Source organism: Ammodytes marinus, assembly GCF_949987685.1.
Source record: "Ammodytes marinus genome assembly, chromosome: 20".
NCBI lineage: Eukaryota > Metazoa > Chordata > Actinopteri > Uranoscopiformes > Ammodytidae > Ammodytes > Ammodytes marinus.
The window spans coordinates 23,712,611-23,732,623 of NC_137224.1; the positions used below are offsets into that span (position 1 = coordinate 23,712,611).

General features: G+C 41.7%; 2 protein-coding genes across 2 annotated transcripts in view; one reads left to right on the top strand and one right to left on the bottom strand.

Moving 5' to 3' along the window:
• The window catches only part of dcxr (dicarbonyl/L-xylulose reductase), a 9,267-nt gene extending 2,301 nt beyond the window's left edge, over positions 1-6,966 (top strand). The window contains exons 3-8 of the mRNA XM_080049571.1: positions 1,690-1,844; positions 2,358-2,400; positions 2,935-3,034; positions 4,890-4,954; positions 5,225-5,342; positions 6,848-6,966. Of these exons, the coding sequence (XP_079905697.1) occupies positions 1,690-1,844; positions 2,358-2,400; positions 2,935-3,034; positions 4,890-4,954; positions 5,225-5,342; positions 6,848-6,951 (585 nt within the window). The 3' untranslated portion in view covers positions 6,952-6,966. The remainder of the gene's footprint in view (positions 1-1,689; positions 1,845-2,357; positions 2,401-2,934; positions 3,035-4,889; positions 4,955-5,224; positions 5,343-6,847) is intronic.
• Positions 6,967-11,430: 4,464 nt separating this feature from the next.
• On the bottom strand, positions 11,431-20,013 carry rac3b (Rac family small GTPase 3b). Its single transcript, XM_080048944.1, has 6 exons — positions 19,909-20,013; positions 16,036-16,107; positions 14,594-14,711; positions 14,308-14,370; positions 13,574-13,733; positions 11,431-12,088 (listed from the first exon to the last, which is right to left on the bottom strand). Exons 1-6 carry the CDS (start codon positions 19,941-19,943, stop codon positions 11,958-11,960), a joined length of 579 nt encoding a protein of 192 aa, XP_079905070.1. The 5' UTR covers positions 19,944-20,013; the 3' UTR covers positions 11,431-11,957.

Sequence of the window (20,013 nt, forward strand, 5' to 3'; positions counted from 1 at the left end):
TGTGATATATCAGAGCGTTACCACTGGGCAGGGCCGCCTTTATGCACGGGCTTACCTGGGCTGAAGCCCCAGGGCCTACGAAGATTAGGGGCCTCTCAAAAAAAAAAAAAAAAAAATTTTTTTTTTTTCTGTCTCAATATAGGCCCCTGATCTAAGAAGGCCCCGAATATTGTCATTTAAAACAATAAATTATTGACTGGCTCATGATAGGCCCCTAATCTTCGTAGGGGGGCGTGCGTACGGAGAACAGGGGCCTATCATGAACCAGTAAAGAAAAAGGGAAAAAAAATCACATTATTTTTTGGCCTATGAAGATCAAGGGGCCTATCATTCACCAGTAAATTTTTGTTATTTTTGTTTAAATAACATTGTTCGGGGCAACGCAGATTAAGGGCCTATATTGAGTTGAGCCATTAAAAGCAAAACGAAGAATTCAAAGAGAGACGTAGCTTTGGGATAAGGGATTATTTAAAAAAAATTGGAATGCTGAATGACTGGGTTTTTTAAACCTTTGTATTTTTGTTTCTGCTTTTTGGTATTTCTGTGTCTCCAAATTATTCCAGAAAATAGCTCACATAGGACACAGTTGATTTAGCCTTAGTTTTCTTCTCAAAGTGCACCAGATTGATGCATTTTACTTTAAAAAGGTTCAAATTTTTCTTCCGGGGGGGCATGCCCCCGGACCCCCCTAAAAGGTCCTGGGACCCCACCGCTGTCTCCTCAATAACTTGTGTGTTTGGTTATTAAAAGTCATTAGACCAGGAGGGGGTTATTTACATGTTACCTTAAGTGATTTTGTATTTCATCAATAGAGATATTGTGGTGTAGACTAACATGGCTTTAACACATCTGTATTGTAAGACCGCCGCCCGGGGGGGCCTACGAAACCTCTCAGCCCCAGGGCCTAGTGGCAGGTAAAGGCAGCCCTGCCACTGGGATGTTCATGTAAAACTGTTCAAACCTGGTGTTGAGATGAATACGGTGGATGGCAACTTGGCTCACTTGAAGCTATCTTTTAATGTATAAATAACACCATAAATGATATGATCATTGATTGTCTGTGTATTTCATGTGTGCGAAAAAGAACTGGCAAAATAAAAGATAATTCTGATTATTATTAATATGATGTTTTTACTGTTGAAATCTTATTTATTTTTTATTAAACCTTTATTTCACCAGGCAAAATTGCTTGAGGTCCAATGACCTCTTTTCCTAGCAAGGCCTGGCCAAAATGTCAGCAGTTAAAATGAATGAAAAATAAGACAAACATAAGAAGAAAGCACAGACATGAGAAACAGAGACAAATACATTTCATTGGGTGAAAAAGAAGAACAGTTTTGAGACATCTTTTTTCTTTGTTATCACTCATCAATTAAACGTATTTTATTTTTGAATGTTTTGCATCAAATCTAAAGTAGCATTGCGTTAGCCTCATAGCATAATTGCCTACATCATATTTGCTCTACTCTACTTTTACTCTACATCTACTCTATTCTACATCTACTCTACTCTACATCTACTTTACCCTACTCTATAACCCTTACAATATGACTAAGGCAATTATGCTATTAGGCTGACCAAAAGTAGATGTAGAGTAGAATAGATGTAGAGTGAAAGTAGAGTAGAGTAAATATGATTTAGGCAATTATGCTATGAGGCTAACGATTGGCCTGTGCTGCCCTCCCTCAGTGTCCCTCCATCTCCCCCCTGTGTGTGGATGTGTCAGACTGGGGGGCAGTGCACTCTGCTCTGCAGGACGTGGGCCCTGTTGATCTGCTGGTGAATAACGCTGCCCAGGCCAGCCTGCAGCCTTTCCTAGAGGTCACCCCACAACAGTTTGACCAGTAAGACTCAATACAGGAGAGCGCGCAGGGAACACAGCACAACATTACACATAGGCTGCTTTCCGAATCGCATACTCTTTCTTTTTTCTATTCTACGTACTACAACTGACGATAAAAATAATCTAGTTAGGATGCAGTATGCTACAATTGGGACATACTTTTACTTATTTATTTCATCATAACATTGCGCCTTGATCTTGCCTCTTGCATTTATATCCGTCGCATCCATGTTTGTTTTCATATGGAGGCTCCGTCGATGTGACGTCACTTCAGGTGCGCACTGGATTATGGGTCAGAATCACCCAAATAGGATGCTGTTTTCAACACTAAAAATCTTTTCTAACCACCCTAAATCTGGCCACAAGAATTGGGACATCCTAAATCTTTTTTCTACCATACTAAATATTGCGATTCGGAACGCAGGGATAGAATAAGGGTCAGACTGTACTGTCTCATTATGTGCTGTGGCCTGTTTCTGTCTATTAGATTCTAAGGTGTTTCTCTCATCTGCAGGTCATTCAATGTAAATGTGAAAGCTGTGCTGCATGTCTCCCAGGTACAATACTATCTCTTTGGAATATTCATCCACCTCAATCTGTTTACACTTAGTTCTTAGTTCTTATTTTTGCAAGGTTTAATTTAGTTTGTATTTAACACAAAGTTTTTATTTCTCTTCTTGCGTATGTATTATGTGTGTGACGTTGTATGTTTCTATCTATCTATCTATCTATCTATCTATCTATCTATCTATCTATCTATCTATCTATCTATCTATCTATCTGTCTATCTATCTATCTATCTATCTATCTATCTATCTATCTATCTATCTATCTATCTATCTATCTATCTATCTATCTATCTATCTATCTATCTATCTATCTATCTATCTATCTATCTATCTATCTATCTTTTGTGTTGTAGTAACAAAGTGTGTGTGTGTGTGTGTGTGTGTGTGTGTGTGTGTGTGTGTGTGTGTGTGTGTGTGTGTGTGTGTGTGTGTGTGTGTGTGTGTGTGTGTGTGTGTGTGTGTGTGTGTGTGTGTGTGTGTGTGTGTGTGTGTGTGTGTGTGTGTGTGTGTGTGTGTGGTCAGATAGTGGCAGCTGGTATGAAGGCCAGAGGATCAGGAGGCTCCATAGTGAATGTCTCCAGCCAGGCCTCCCAGCGCGCCCTCAAGGACCACACAGTCTACTGTGAGTGACACACTACTGACAGAGGTCAGCCATAGAGAGTAGAGGTCAACATGTACTAGGGCTGCACAAGTCATCACATTTGAATCACCATCACGATTCTGGCTTCCAACAATTGAAATTTTCATTTCATTTCAAACATTTTATTTGAGGATAAGCCCCTTGAAATGTAGCATCTCGTTTTCAAGGGGGTCCTCAGAAAAACACACAGTACAAATACAATACAAACTATTCAAGACAAACACATAGAGTACATAGGGCTTGGCGCAAAAGGGGCGTAAGTGACATTTTCAGAATTTTACAGGAGAGCAAAAACAAACTTTTTATTGATTGTAAATATTTAATAAAAAACAGCATATGGAAGCAATCTCTACTTTAATAGAGATTAGGCTTCAAGGAATTCATATTTGTAAAAAAAATAAGAAATCTAAAATAAAAATTATAAAAAAAATCTAAAATAAAGTGTTTATTTTAGTGTCCATATTGTCTCCATCATATGTGGGTATATCAGGTTCTCCAAACATATTCAAAACACTTTTTCTGTAGTATAAATGTTGGTCTTTTCTGCAATCCCTCCATATTGTCAGCTCTTGAGCCTATTTATGATGCACTTGCGCCTTTTGTGCTCCAAACTCAACCGAAGGTTTTCAGCCTTTATTTCAAAAAGTAAAATGTTTAGTGACGTTATTCTTTTACCATTTGATAGAACTGATCAAGACCTTTAAAATTATATATAAAAGTCATTTTCGCCAAATATGTCACTTACGCCCCTTTTGCTCCAAGCCCTATGGCTCTCACAATTCTCTCCAAAAATAGAAACAATGACGAAAACAAATAAATAATAACAAAAACAAATAAATATGTGCATTTAAAAACAAGAACAAGGTGATTTAAGATAAACAAGCAAAGAAATAAACATGATCGAGTGATGTATATTTTAAAAGTTTTGGTACAATATTTATATTTCTGGGGACTAATTATTTTGGTGCAAAGTAATGTCTCATGTCAAAACAGTGTGATGTTTACGTTCACTAAAATCGATACATAATCCTAATCTCAATATTGATCAAACTAATCATGATAATCATCTTGGCCATAATGGTGCAGCCCTAACATACAATCTTTAACACAATCTTCAAGCTGAACTGATTACATTGAAATTGAATTGTCCCTAACTAAATCAGTACTGCAGAAACACTGTGATGTGAACACTGAGTTTCAGACCGCATTAACCATGTAAACACTCATAGACAGTTGGCTCATTTCCCCATTCTGCTTTCATTACCTGTTAGCACTACTGTTGGCTGTACAATGGCCAACAATAGTTTTAAAAAACCAAACAGATTAAAAACAGTGAAAATAATACATGTTGTTAAATGAATTTAATTCTAATGAAAAGCATTTGTTGAATTACAATTGTTTTAGCATTTGGTCTCTGAAATTGTTGCTCGCCTTAGATCACAACACAGAAAACAAAGTGAAGAGTTCCAGTGTTGTCCTGCAGAGGGCAGCACAGTCCACCAACCCCCATAGACTGTATAGAGATCCCAGTACCATGAAAACATGCCAACAGTTTCCTGGGGAAAGGGCCGCACTGAGACTGCTAATAAACAGGCTCCATGGTTCCATTGTGTTGCCCTGCTAAGTGTCATGTTTGTGTTGTGTGGTGCTTTTGCCTTACTTTTTGCACCATTTCGAATATATTTATTGTAAATATGACTTATCTTATTTGATCTTTTTGTACTTATTGCACCGTGGGTCAGAGAGAAACGTAATGTGTATTCCTCTCTATGTCTAGAACTTCTTGCCGAAAATGGACTATAGAGTTGACTTGACTTGTGTTGTTGTCATTGTTCAGGTACCACTAAAGCAGCGCTGGACATGCTGACTAAAGTCATGGCTCTGGAGCTGGGCCCCCACCAGGTATATACTGTACAGCAGCAGGGAGACTTAACACTCAGAGGGAGGGGAAACATACCAACCTCTGTATATTACAATGGGACTGACAAGAAATGGCTGCACATTGTGTTACTGTGTGGCGACGTTCAAAGTCAAAGATCGGTGACTCAACCCAAAAGTCAAGCAGCAGTGTTGTGTTGTGTTGTGTTGTGTTGTGTTGTGTTGTGTTGTGTTGTGTTGTGTTGTGTTGTGTTGTGTTAGTGAAGCAGCAGTGTTGTGTTGTGTTGTGCTCAGATCCGTGTGAACAGTGTGAACCCCACTGTGGTGATGACTGAGATGGGTCGTTTGGGCTGGAGCGACCCGGACAAGGCCCAGGCCATGACAGCACGCATCCCCCTGGGACACTTTGCAGGTCAGACCATCCACTATGCAAATCTACTTATCGCATATCGGACTGACAACTCCCATTCATGTACCCATCCAAAATTCCATAGTCTGTTTCAAAAATAAATAATAATAATAATAATTGTTATTCTAACCATGAACATAATTAACATTTTATGACAATAGCTATGTTATATATCACAGATAAAAAAACATTAGCAATTATAAAGTTGAGTTCTTATGTTCTTCTGTATTCAATAGCAGTTCAGATACACCTTTATGTATGTTTTGAATATTTGTTGCTCTTTTAAAATATAATTGCTGTGTTGTTTAAGCCTTCTTAACCTAAAGGTGGGAACACACTGCACTGTACGCTGGCGCCAGTTAACGAGTGGCTCGCCACTTGATCATATTGGGTCATAAATGCCTGACGCCAACGCTGTTTCTGAGAGTAACCTATCAATCCATACACAAAAGCTATCCGGAAGTTATACTCATCCGGGCATTTCTCGCCTACAGAAACTCGCATACACAACCACAACATATTCAAATTGACGTCAACATTAGTATGAGTAGGACGTGAGTATGGCTCTTGGAACACAGCCCCTGTGTTGGCTTCATAGCAGGGGGATGGGCAGGTGGAGGAGGTGGGGGGTCATTTGTGACATCTCAGTAAACCACACACGTTTTGCTGCTAGATCAGCCAATAGAAAAATCATTCAACCTGTAGAGGCACTCTCTATGCAGATGTATGCCACACAATGTTGAATAAATATAGCCTACTTTGTACTATAATGTGGAGAATCTGACCTGGGACAATCTACAACACTACTAAATCCACATATAAATTGGTTGTAAGCTGAAAAGGTTTTAGTTACACTTTTAATAGGATAGTGGACTGTCAACCCCAGGGAAAACAATAAGGAATAAGTCCAATGTTTATAGCCTACACAGCCTAGGCTCTGTAAACTGGTAGGTTAACAAAGGGGGCCCAAGAATGAATAATTGAACACAGACACGAGATTTTCCTCTTGTGGTCATAAGGGATTGACTGTATGTTTAGGTTGTGTGCTCCCACTGCTGAGCCCCCTCACTAGTCCCTAGCACAGGGCAGAGAGGAGCTTGATTTAGATGCAGGAATGTGGATTCCATGTTGTGTTAGGGAACAATGGAGCATGTCTTCAGGCCTGGCTGGGTGTGAGGCTGGATTGTGTTCTCTTCTGAGCGGGGGAGAGCTGCGTTGCTCTCCAATAGACCACAGCATGTTCTTCTGCATTTAAAAAAAATTCTAAACATTCTTTTAATTGACGGTCAGGTTCCCGAGGTGCAGCCAAAAATGAATTGTTCATCTAATTATAATCTTTGTTTCAGAATAAAGTTTAGTGTATCCAGTGCTGCAGTGTATTTGGTGTTAACTGAGCTACCCTGTGTGTGTGTGTGTGTGTGTGTGTGTGTGTGTGTGTGTGTGTGTGTGTGTGTGTGTGTGTGTGTGTGTGTGTGTGTGTGTGTGTGTGTGTGCGCGTGTGTGTACAGAGGTGGATGACGTTGTGAACAGCATTCTCTTCTTGCTGAGTGATCTGAGCAGCATGAGCAGTGGAGTGACTCTGCCTGTGGACGGAGGCTTCCTGGCCTGCTGACCTGAGATCAGCCCCACTGTGTCAACACTAATAAAGCTCACACTCATCCACTGCACAGTCAGCCTAGCTTCCATTCTTTATCCGGGCCCATCTATACATTACGTACTATTGGAGCATGTTTGTTTGCTATTTCCAACGGTTCCCACGGTCCTGGAAAAGGTATGACAATTCAAAAACTATTTTCCAGGCCTGGGAAAGGTTTAGAATGAACTGAATGTTTTGGGGAAAATATTTGAATTTACACACATTTTGGCTAGTGGTTAAAACAGGTTCATAAGAATCCCTAAACATGTCTAAGGTTATGGGAAATACATTTAGTTCCTTGAATTACTATTGTTTTAGAATCTAGTGTTTCTCAGCCTACAGTTAGCATTGTGTTTATCTGTCAGACGTGTGTGTTCAATGAATGGCTATCGAGCGACAAATTGAACACATGGCTCAAAATAAATACTTTAAGCTATAGACCTCAACTTCACATCTCAACTAGCTCACCTCACCTTGCTACAGCCTGACTACTCTTGCCTTTGGGTCTATTGGTGAAGCCTTTATTCCTCATGCTGCATCACTGGGCTGTGCTGAGGTGGAGAAGATGTCTGCAGGTCAGGAGGCCCAACATATTTCAAATGAGCATCTGAAGAGAAGTAGGGGAGACCGGGGTAAGTAGGCACACTTTTTACTCTAGTGAGAATTGCTCATCACCTAAACATCTTTCAATAGTCATTCCTACATTAAATTGAAGCTTAAGGTGTTGGCTTGAAATGTGAACCCCTCACTTTTTCTAACTTATTGTAATAAAGATGAACTTTACCATCAAAGACACTCTAACACATTGTGACAACCAACCCCATCAAGGGGTCGGTTGTCACACACTATGGGGTGGTTTGTCAATATTATCTTTAAAAAAAAATCTTAAAAGAAGGCAAGAAAGTAGAACTACATTTGAAAGTTTAATTTCATTGTCAAGTTGAAAAATAGGTCTATATAACATTATGCATCTTAACACAAGATGAGCAAGGAATTAACAAAAAGGCAATCCATATTAAGACCAACCTACTGTATGTAACAACATAAAGAACAAAACAAATAGGTCTAACAATAATAGCCTACTCAACTAGGCTACACACATGCACTAACTGAGTTACAGTGATGGCAAATGTAGGGTCTGCTCACTCTAACTAAGCAGAGCTTGTGTGCCCACTGGTTGCTTATACAACACTTCTCCCTTACCTCCCCTGAACGAGTGCTGGAGAACGTTTCCATACAAACCAAATACAAACTATCCTCTTCATCTGATGAAGATTCCTCCTCCTGTCTCTTTCTCTTCTGTTTCTTCTTCCCCAGCTGGGGTGGAGTGCACTGGGGTGCCGTAGCCTTGGCAACTGGTCTAGTTTGGGATGCACTGGGTCGTTTTGATTTTGTATTTTTCTCTTTTGCATGCTGGCTGCCTTTCCTGCTCTATTCTCTCCGTCTCTGGGGTGTCAGTGAGGATACAGCTTGACATTTTCTTTTGTTATTGGGTTCCTTTCCTGGCTGCACCCTTTGGATAACATGTGACAACCAACCCCCCAGAAAATGTGACGACCAACCCCAACTGGAATTTATTGCTAGCATCAAGGCCAACAACCATATGACAACTAATTAGCTTGCTAAAAATAATCTAAACTATAGCTTACACTTCACACTTTTTTAGAGTAACAAGTGTTTTGTTATAAACCCATTGTGTAAAAGCCTAGAAGAAAAATACTGAGAAGCTAAATATTTTCAATTTGACATGAAAAACACAAACATTCCTCTCACCTCAAATGCAGCAGTCTAACTCCAAGGAAGACTATGTAGGTGACATCTGATCCCAATTTAACAGACTTAGCGCCTTCTGGTTCCGAGATATAACGATTGTGACAACCTACCCGTGTGACAAATTACCCCGTTCTCCCCTATACATATGACCATTGTTTGTAACATTATAATAATAAAAAAGGTGAAAAAATGAAGAGATGCTGATAATGGAAATAAGATTAGATTAAATTCTTAGCATTTAGCAGAGAAGCAGCAGAGTGCAGTGTGTGATTTATAGCAAATGAAACCTAGTGTAAAGCTAAGGTAAGGTCAAATCAAACTGAAAAGAGTTTGCAACTGCCTTTAATTAAATCAGAATCAAGCCTTTTGACTAGGCAATAACTGTCCACTCACTTTATTTCAGTTGTTTTTATGTTTGTGTGTGTGTGTGTAACTAGGGGTTGTGGATGAATAAAGAAAAAAGTTGAAGAGCGAATGATGACAGGCCACAGCAGTACCTTACATATACACTTGTATTTAGTATACAAAAAATTGAAATATTTTCACCACACAAACATGTGAAGTAATAAAAAATAAGACAAACGAAAACAGAGTCATCTTACATTACATACATGGCCAATGCATTTCATCTTACAACCTCTCCAAAATAATTATAGTGGCTCAAATAACCAGAGAACTTCCATGCAATAATAGAATATTTTGGCTGCGTTACTCAGCTACATGTCGACACCTTAGCTAGGCAGGACCACACACGAGGCAACCACACAGTTTGCTATGCCAACCGACAGACAGCATGACAGAGGGCCCTGCAGTGCTGCGTCTCACCACAGGAGGGAGACAGACACACTACAGGCCTGCAACCATACAGAAATGCTTTTTTATAAAGGTGCAATCTGCACTGTTTGCCACAATGACAAACTCCACAAAGATTGGCCCCTTTATTGTACACTGTGAGCGCCATTTCTAACTTCAACATGAGTGACTATAATCCCTTTAGTTTCAATTGTTTTTAAGAGCTAACTATTCAGGTACACGTAGATAGATACTCAGAACGCATTCCTTTGCTAAAGATTATTCTGTACATCACTAGATGTTGTTTTTTTCTTTCTTCATGTCCACAGATCACTGAAAAATCTTGTGTATCACTACAATACAATATGAAATAGTACCAAAACCTGGACACTAAAAAACTTGGCTTAAAACAATACTGTCTTTTATGCACTGACTTCCCCAAACTGTCACACTGATACGGCACATGCTCGTCCACACACACACACGCAAGCATGCACGCACACACACACACACACACACACACACACACACACACACACACACACACACACACACACACACACACACACACAGGAACAGACACAAGATCTAAACAATGGGATAAATTAAGACAGAATATTTTTTAAGACCCATGCAAGCTCCTCCTCCAACCCCCGGAAGCAGAGCTCAGGCAGCAAGGTTGTACAGCCCCCCATGTTGGCCATGCTCAAGCCCCCCTTGTTTGCCATGATCCAGCCCCCCGAGTCGGCCATGCTCATCTGACACATGTTGACAGTTTGATGAAGTTACCCAAACACACTGGACCACCATCACCAGCACAAATTGGGTACATACACCATTTCCACCTGGCTAACAGCAATATGTTCTTGTACGTAAAACAACTTTAAGTAATAGGAAAAAATGATCACTCACTAGTTTCTACCCAAAGCCTTGGAGCACATTTCATGAGCAGGATCAGTGAAGAGGAGCCAGTGAATGGCTAGGGTTAGAATAGGGTAGGGTTCAAAGCTAGTGGGATAAAGCTAGTGAGGAGAGCTTCAGTTAATACTGGTTCTTGTGTTCACTAGTTGAACTGGAAGATTTATTGATGGCATTGTGAGCAGCAGCTGGGGCCATGCACCGTTTCAAACTCTATCTCTATAAACAGTGTGAAGGCTCACAGGAACATGTCCTTGTAACTGATGACATCACAATTCACAGGGCCAAGAAGGAGCATGGCACACTCACACAGAAGGTCAGGTCAGGATTGAGGATGTGTTGACCGAAATTAAGAAAATGTATGGGGTTACAGGAGTTGAGAGCCACCACTTTTTCACTGCTACCTCGACGCAATGCTGGTATCGTCTATATACTCCCTATAGAGAAACAGCTTCATAGTTTTGTCTGTCAGTCCGCTCAGTATCAGTAGCATTGCACTTGCTTAAGAAATTGCTGAGACGTCAAAAAGAGAAAGGAACATGCGCAGTCAGACAGCTTCCCATGGCAAAATTGACCAAGCCATGCCTTGTGCCCCATTCCTTTCACTTTGGCCAAGGTTACAGCTACTGGTTTACAGTATATGGCTTTACCTGCCATACACTGTAAACTGGTTTACAAGTTGCCGGCCCAAGATTGTATGTGAAGGTTTATCTGATTACATGCACTGACTTGGCCGTATGAAGAACATTTAGCAAAACCTGAAGGTCTCCATCAGATGCTACATTTCCTAAATCTCAGAAATGAACATGGCGAGTACAAAGTCACTGACTGGAAGGGGAAGAAAAAAAGTCCTTTGTTTTTTAGGAATCCAAAACGGTCCTTTAACATATCAATCTAATTTGTTAAAAAAAATTAAAAGAAACTGTTAAAAAACTTCTTTACTTCCCATTACACCTGGTGCTGTATGTGTGACATGTAGTGGGTGCAGGCAGTAGTGTGTGGTTTTTACTGTGCTGTTCTAACAGACTTCAGTGAGCATGCCAGCAGTGTTAAGTTGAGTCTCCACATGATCTTAAGACGGGGAGCTATGAGGGTAACTTCAGACCTTGAAGGCCAATTCACAGTTCACATTCTATCTCTCAACACTGCATTCATTCAAGCAAGCATGGCTGAGAGAGAAGAGATGCTGTAGTATATCAAGACAACATGGCAGCCCTCATGGCAACTATGAGTACAAAGCAAAGGTGGACACAGTCAATGTCTTTTACACATAAAACCTATGAACCTATTCAGTAGTAGTAATAAAAAAAAGAAATTCTGATTTAATATCGGTCTGGTTTACCAATATCACGTTGAAAAAACATTAATATAAAGAAAGCAAAAAGTCAGCAGTGCACACTCAATCTGGCTGGTTTGCTGTGCCTGATCCTCTCAGAGAAGTAGTGGTTTGTTGATGGTGGTGTGGTGTGGTGTGGTGTGGTGGAGGGTTCTGCGCCCCTTCAGAACATGGTGCACCTCTTGCCTCTCTTCTTGACGGGCGGGGGGCAAAGCACGGCCCGGATGGCCTCGTCAAACACCGTCTTCAGGCCCCGCTGGGTCAGAGCAGAGCACTCCAGGTACTTGACCGCTCCTATGGAGAGAGAGAGAGGGAGAGGGAGACAGAGAGAGAGAGAGAGGGAGGGAGAGAGAAAGAAAGAAACAGGGAGAGAGAGGCAGATACAGAGAGAGACGGAGAGAGAGAGAGAGAGAGAGAGAGAAAGGTATATCACAATGCTTCAACAAGACTTACTGTATATGGCCCAGAGCGGGTGCCCGGGCCAGCCTGTTCCCCCAAACTTCAATCCATGTGGTTCTGGCTGTGGTCAGTATAAACATGTCTAGCTGCTGGCTCTGAGCCAGGCTCTTTAGATCAACGTTAGCATAGCTCTGAGCCAGGCTCTTTAGATCAACGTTAGCATAGCCCTTTCTGCATGTCAAATGTCATGTCATTACATGGCAGGTAACAGCACAAACAGCCATATTGTGTGAATTATAATTGTATTCAAAGGAATAATGCTGTTATCTGCCCATTACATTACATAAACACCAAACTCTTTTCCAGCATGCACACATGACAGACAGTGAGTAGATATTAGCTGATTTTGACAGGAAGTTTTCTGGATTAGAATGGTTTAGTATGCCTTTAAAGCACATGGGTGGTCAACCCTTACTAAACCTACACCCCTAGCACATATCAGAACATGGGAATAGAGGGGCTCCTTCACCAAATGCTGTGATTGGCCAGGTGTGCCCAAAATAAACTAACCAACATCAATGTAATCACGGAGGGGCTGTCTGAAAACATTCAGCTTCAGATTGTTTCGATTAGTAGTTGCAAGAGTTATTTAATGTATATGAGGGATTGAACAAAGGAAGTAACGTGAAGGCTTTAGGTCTTCATTTTATTTTACACAAGGTCCACTTGACTCACATAATAAAAATAATATTTTTTCTTCTCCCGAGAGTGACATGAGAAGATGGATATCAGTGTGAAGGCTGTGTCACTCAGGACGTGGTTAGCTTAGTCTATGTCTGATGTTTACTTCCAGTCTGAAGCTCTTTGTGGTAACAACTTGCTACTTTATAACTGATCGGGCTCATTGCGAGGTTGGTAAGCATAACTCTTCATTTGAACCCTGCCCTGCGGTCCGAATCGCATACTTTCTACTATTTAGTATGGTAGAAAAAATATTTAGAATGTCCCGATTCTTGTGGCCAGATTTAGTATGGTTAGAAGTACCCGGATGTCTACTACATCCATCCAAGATTTTTTGTGTTGAAAACTGCATCCTATTTTGGCGATTCTGACCCATAATCAAGTGCGCACGTAAAGTGACGTCACATCGGCAGAGCCTCCATATGAAAACAAACAGGGATGCGACGGATATAAAAGCAAGAGGCAAGATCAAGGCGCAATGTTATGATGAAATAAATAAGTAAAAGTATGTCCCAATTGTAGCATACTGCATCCTAACCAGATTCTTTTTATGGTCAGATGTAGTATGTAGAATAGAAAAAAGAAAGATATGCGATTCGGAAAGCAGGGCTTATCAGTGTCAACAACAGGTGTCCTCACCGATCTCTCTGGCCATGGCCAGGCCCTGAGGGTATGTGATGGGGGACAGCTTCTTGTCCCTCAGCCTCTCAATGGTGTCCTTGTCATCTCTCAGGTCCAGCTTGGTGCCCACCAGGATGATGGGCGTGTTGGGACAGTGGTGTCTCACCTCAGGGTACCACTGGGGCACCACACACACACACACACACACACACACACACACACACACACACACACACACACACACACACACACACACACACACACACACACACACACACACAGGTGTACATACGCATATACACAGCACAAAGTCAGTGAGAGAAGAGAAAGAGCTTGACATAATCACATTCAACAGACTGAGTTGTGGAACTAGAGAAAGCTTGTTTTTGATCTAACGGTCAGAAGTGAAGTTGCATTATGAACTCAAAGCAACCTGTTATCCCATGAAATAAGCCCCCCCCCCCCCCTCACACAGTGTCCAGAGGGAGGGGGGGGGGCCTTCAGGAAGGGTTGGGTTTGATAAGAGAGCGTCTCATGATGCTCAGCAGACCAAACCACAGCGGGCCAGCCTCCTCCCTCTGCACAGGGTAAAGCCTGCTTCAGCCCTGGCCTTACAACATGTCCATGCACTGCATCACAACCAGACTGTAGTAAGGCCAGGCCTGAAGACTGGGGCTCAGTGTGATCATAAGCCAGGTGGGTGATGTGCCTCCTAGTGGTCAGAGTCGGCATGGACCGGTCAGCGTACTGACCTTAGCTCGGACGTTCTCAAAGGAGGCCGGGCTGACCAGGGAGAAGCATATCAAGAACACATCCTGGGAGAAAACCAGAGACATGTTGAGACCAACATATGTGTGTGTGTGTGTGTGTGTGTGTGTGTGTGTGTGTGTGTGTGTGTGTGTGTGTGTGTGTGTGTGTGTGTGTGTGTGTGTGTGTGTGCGTGCGTCCATGTCTGTGTGTCTGTGTGTGTCTGTGCGTGCATGTGTGTGTGTGTGTGTGTGTGTGTGTGTGTGTGTTTGGAGGGAAGGACTTGAATACCGTCTGTGGGTAAGACAGTGGTCTGAGCCTATCATAGTCCTCCTGTCCTGCGGTGTCCCAGAGGCCCAGGTTGACTGGCTTCCCGTCCACCATCACGTTGGCAGAGTAGTTGTCAAAGCTGCAGGGAGGAGGACACTACACTCAGTCACATGCAGTCAGAGAGAGGGTGACTACAGTACACATAGTGGATTTGAATGGCATTTCCAAACACAACATTAAGGCTATTTAATATCTAGTATAGAGCGCTGGAGTCTGTTCCAGAAGTATGAACCAACCTAATGTTGAATGACATTGAGACTCATTTATTAAAGCCAGCCCTCAAACATAACCTTGATCAATAAAAAAAAACTGTTCTTACAACAGCGTGGTAGAAAACATGTGATACCAGTGGGATTCCAGTGGAGCTCAGTGTGTGGAGATCCATCGCAATATCAAGATATATAGGTAGTCTGATATGAGGATGTTTTTAAAAATTGAAAAAGTTACAACTCTCCCCTCTCATTAGTATATATTATAAGCTTTAACGTAAAGCACAAATGCTTTCATTTTAGGAGAACCCCCCCCCCCCCCTCACTTTTTTTAAATTTAAATTTAAATTAATAAATTAATTATTTTTAAAAGTTATTATTATTATTTTTTTTAACGGCACAAGGGATTGTTAGGGTTGGATGGGGTTTATAAAAACATATAAATGTAAATTGTTAAAATGCTTCAATTCTTTTAACATTGTACATTGTCGCAAAAAGAAATGTAACCACTGTGAAATATTACAACCTGTGTATCATTGTAAATCTGGTAAAACAGATGATATACTGTATATGGTAGCAGAGAACATTTACTTGATAATCTAATGAGAAGCTGTTTGATCACAAGAGTTGACTACGGAGCTCTTCAAACCCAGACCCAAGTCTTCATAGGGTGGGCTCAGTTGTCATCATGTTACCATGGAACTTTGCTCACGTGATAAATAGTGCTCTGGTTATTTAATCCATACGTCTTTCCTGGGTCATACTAAGTTAAGTTACTTTATGGTTCAATGGTTACATTGAAACCCTGAAGAGTGCACAACATGGAATGAATTTGTTTAGGTAATAAGTCGTCGTCGAGTCCAACTTTCATTTTACTGTTGTCAACCTACTTATCCACACAAGAAGGAAGCTGTTTTATGAGATATGAGATATGAGATACCTGACAAACCAGAGCATTGATGCAACAAACCTGTCTAGTTGTTTCTATTGTTCATCACATCATGTTGTGATAGCACACTCAACCTATACCATGGTATGGCCCTATAACATGAAACCACTGCCTGCACCAAAATGAGTGTGTGAGCATTGTGCCGTGTGTGTGTGTGTGTGTGTGTGTGTGTGTGTGTGTGTGTGTGTGTGTGTGTGTGTGTGTGTGTGTGTGTGTGTGTGTGTGTGTGTGTGTGCTGGACTCACACAGTGGGGATGTATTCACCGGGGAAGGCATTGGTGGTGTAGCTGATCAGCAGACAGGTCTTACCCACAGCCCTGGGAGGGAGAGAGCATACATGAAGAACACAGGTCCACTGTGTAGGTACAGGAAGACATTCTCATAGCATGGCTGACCCCCAGTAGTAACTATTCCACCAAAGGGAAGGGAGTCTGATTCAACTCACCACCTCTGTTACAATAGTCACACAATGTGGATATGAATCAAGTATCATTCTGGTTCAGCTATCTGAAGTTCTGATTTTACATGGAATTACTTTGTTTCTCCACAAACATCTTAATAAATGGCCTACTGTGGTGGTATAATACTGTTAATAACTAAATGTAAGTTACTCGCAAGTGTTTAATAAATCCCATTAGTGTGTGTGAATGGTAGACTAAGGCCCTGTTTACACTGGAAAACCAAAACGGTGCATCAGCAAAAATACTTTTTTTCCGCAAAAATGATTTTTTCCCGCAGAAATACTTTAGTGGATTCAGCCTATCATTCACATGACAACAGAAAACAGTCTAGAAAACGCAAACTTTTGAAACCACCTCCCAGGGAGGAATCTTCTAATAGCATTTCACTGGACAAACGTGAGTTGACTTTTATTTTGAAGTACGCCTAACAGGAAAGTAGCCGCTCACAAAGCCCCTTCACTATCAGCATGTCTTCTGTTTTCACTAGTTCAATGCGGTGAAATAAGAGGACAGAAACCTTGTCATTTATAATACTTGTAGCTTACACCAACCGCTTTATGAACGTTAGTGGCATTCATTTTCAGTTACAGTAAGGTTTTATGCATCAAATTGTACCGGATGAGCTACTGTATCTACTAGGCTAAGTGTCACCGCTGACTATTGGCTTGGCATGCCTACTACAGCGATTTCGGCCCGTTTTCTCCGAAACAATGTGCACGAATCACAAAGTTTTCAAATCAATTGCGTCTGAACGTGGAAAGTTTTGAAAACGTAAAGGGGAAAACCGTTGCGTTTTCACCGTGTAAACTGGCCCTAAGTTGAAATAAAATGAATTATTATGCAGAGTCAAGAAGAGGGCAGAATGTAATTGGGTTCTTTAAGACCCTTTGTCCGTGTGGAAAATGAAATAATATTTATTTATTTGTTTATTTAGCAGGGACAATGCACAGCTCATTAACGGTACCAGAGTTAGCTATAAACTCATTTTCATCTGGAGTCCCTGAATAGAAGATAATGTTTCAAATGAGAATAGTACGGATGAATGAGCAGGTCAGAACAAACAAACATGATTTGATTATTAGTGGACTACTATAGGCCCAGACTGTGTGTAAAGTGAGAGCAGTAAAGTCAGGCTGCTGTCCCACTCTAAAGTCATCAAGTCCCTCAGGCAATCCCCCCACCCCCACCCCCACCCCCTCCCCTCCCACACACACACACACACCCTTCACATACAGAACACACACCCCAACCCCCCTACATCTGACACAAGCAGATTGGTAGCTGCATGGATGGGTATTGGCTGTGTGATCATGCATGAGCTAACCACCAATTTAGTGTGTGCATGTCTCCATAGACACAGCAAATGGTGGTGACACACAGTGAGACTGATTTGAGGTCAGTGAGTGTGGACAGAGACGGATAGAGGACCATAGAATAACAAGGTGGCTGAGCCTGACTCTAACAGCTTTCATTCATTTTGCAGGAGAAAGGCTCATAATATGTTCATTTCTTCTCCCTATACTTTATCATAAGCCTGGCACCACTATCTACTTCCGCTCAATTTTCATATCCCTTCAGCAGTCGGTCTGGGTCCGCTGTTCATTCACAGGTTTTTCTCTGCCACATTTTTGGCTGTCCAATCAGCGAACAGAGGGAGTGGCTCAGAAGCCGGCGCATGACATACGTCACGATCAAACGTTATGCGATTGGTTGGCAGATCCAGAGTGGCACTGGGCAGATCCAATAGTTTTAAACTTCAACAGACACCCGCCTTCAAGTGAGTTAGCGTTTGTCAATTGAGCGATTCCAGACCTTCTGTACAAATGAAATGAAGTACGATGGTCTGGTTGGACCTGGCTACTCTAGCATGATACTTCCACACAATAAGAGACAGACCTTTTCTATACTATCTATGAGACTGAAGTGTAAAGCACAGGCAGACATGTCCTAACCTATCAAGCTCCCAGTCCTACTGACCCAATGCAACTTGATGAGGTCTGTTTCAGGAAGAGTGTTCAGAATGATTCAAAAGTTAATGATCAATGTGACAATGCAAATAGGTTTACAGTGTGTTTCATTTATCACTATCATCATCCTCCTTTTTGGTTTGGTTTGGTTCTCCTTTATTCTTGGTTGCAATAGATCACATGTTAATCAGATCTGAAATGCATTGAAAACCTCTCACCAACCATGGTTGAGAAATTCCTCCAAAACTGAGCCAGAATCAGAAGATGAATTCATCAGAGCTAACGATTATATGTGGCTGGTACTGTCAGAATGGAGTCATGTTTATTCACACACACACTTGACTTATCAATCCAAGATTCAAGTCACTTTCAACTCAATTCTTTCTCTTCTTGCTGATGATTCAAACAGGAGATTACCAACACTGAACCCTTAAAGACATGAGGTGGGGACTTAAACTGACTCCAGACATGATTGCAGTTCACTAATTAAAGCAAATAAGATGCATGATGTCAAGTGATCACAGTCTGAGCTGTTGCAAACATGCTCAATGCGTTCTTTGCAATAGCTAGCATAGCAGCAGCTAATGTCTGTGCAGATCATGTGTGCAGATGCTACATAAATGACCTTTTTTTGTCACTGTCACTTAAAGCCAATCTGTAGTTTCTACAATAAGAAAAAGCCTGTTGGCTGTTTGAGGCAAACGTACACCCACGTCTTTGGAACTACATACCATCGCTTTGTATTGCAGGCTTTCTCTTAGAAATATATTCATCCAATTCCAAGCTCTCTATAGAGTCTGAGATAACACACATAGGCCTATTGATGAGTGGCCTGAGCCTGGTGTGTAAATGCTGCTTTAAGTGATGGTAGCATATGGAAGAGTTCACAACAATCTTTTTTCTGAAAATATCATCTGTGATATACAACAGTATGAATCTACTGTAAGGAAGACACAGGTCACAAAGTGCTTTAGTGTGAGATCTATCTTAATCTTTTCATTCTGATAAATATTCCAACACAAGACTGTGTCAAGTCTTCATTCTGGGAAAAAAACACCATCACTAAAATGTAACCTTCAGTTTCAGCATTCAGACATCAATCATAAAAACATGACTACAATCTCCTTTCTATACATGAATGCATGGTAGCATGGTAGAGCTCAGTCTTCCCTCATGTAGCCGACATGATATTCACATTGTAAAGCAGAACACCCTGCAACACATTTCATCCCCATGAAGCTGAATGGGAGCAGGGTGTGTGGAAAGGAACAGTGCGAGCAAATGTAGGGCAGCGGGGCCTGTATGCCAGTGACAGGGCCACACATTCCTTAGCGTACATCAGCACTTCAGCCTGCTGCTGCCTCCACACACAGCCTGCTCTCCAGTGGCCTACGAGGCGTGGAGGTGTACCCGCATAGCATCCCGAGGCGCTCCGCTCCTAGCCCAACAATCAACCGTCACAATTAACCGTGGACCACGACGGGATCGAACCCAATGCAAAGCAATAAGCAGCGATGCTCAAAAACCTGTCGAGTTTCATAACGACAGAATAGAAGGGCGAGCTACCGATCGCTGCTCGCCCCAGCCCCTTTACCACCATAGCATCCTCCCATCATCCCTCCATCCGTGGACGCTTCACTGACTCACAGGATAAAATGTCGTGCTGTTGTAAGCGTGAGCATGCTCTTACCCGTCGCCGACCACCACACATTTGATAGCTTGCATTGTGACAGGAGCGTGAGGCTTTCAGCAGCGGGCGCCGGTGTGTGGAGAGATTCGACGGAGTGCGCTGAAG

Bases quoted from the DNA above. Each gene is read 5' to 3' on its own strand.
- rac3b (XM_080048944.1), bottom strand. From the start codon at position 19,943: ATGCAAGCTATCAAATGTGTGGTGGTCGGCGACGG. The intron at 14,371-14,593 runs GTATTCAAGTCC...GTTTTCTCCCAG, and splicing joins CACTGTCTTACCCACAGACG to GATGTGTTCTTGATATGCTT. The intron at 12,089-13,573 runs GTGAGGACACCT...CTCTCTCCATAG, and splicing joins GGCCATGGCCAGAGAGATCG to GAGCGGTCAAGTACCTGGAG.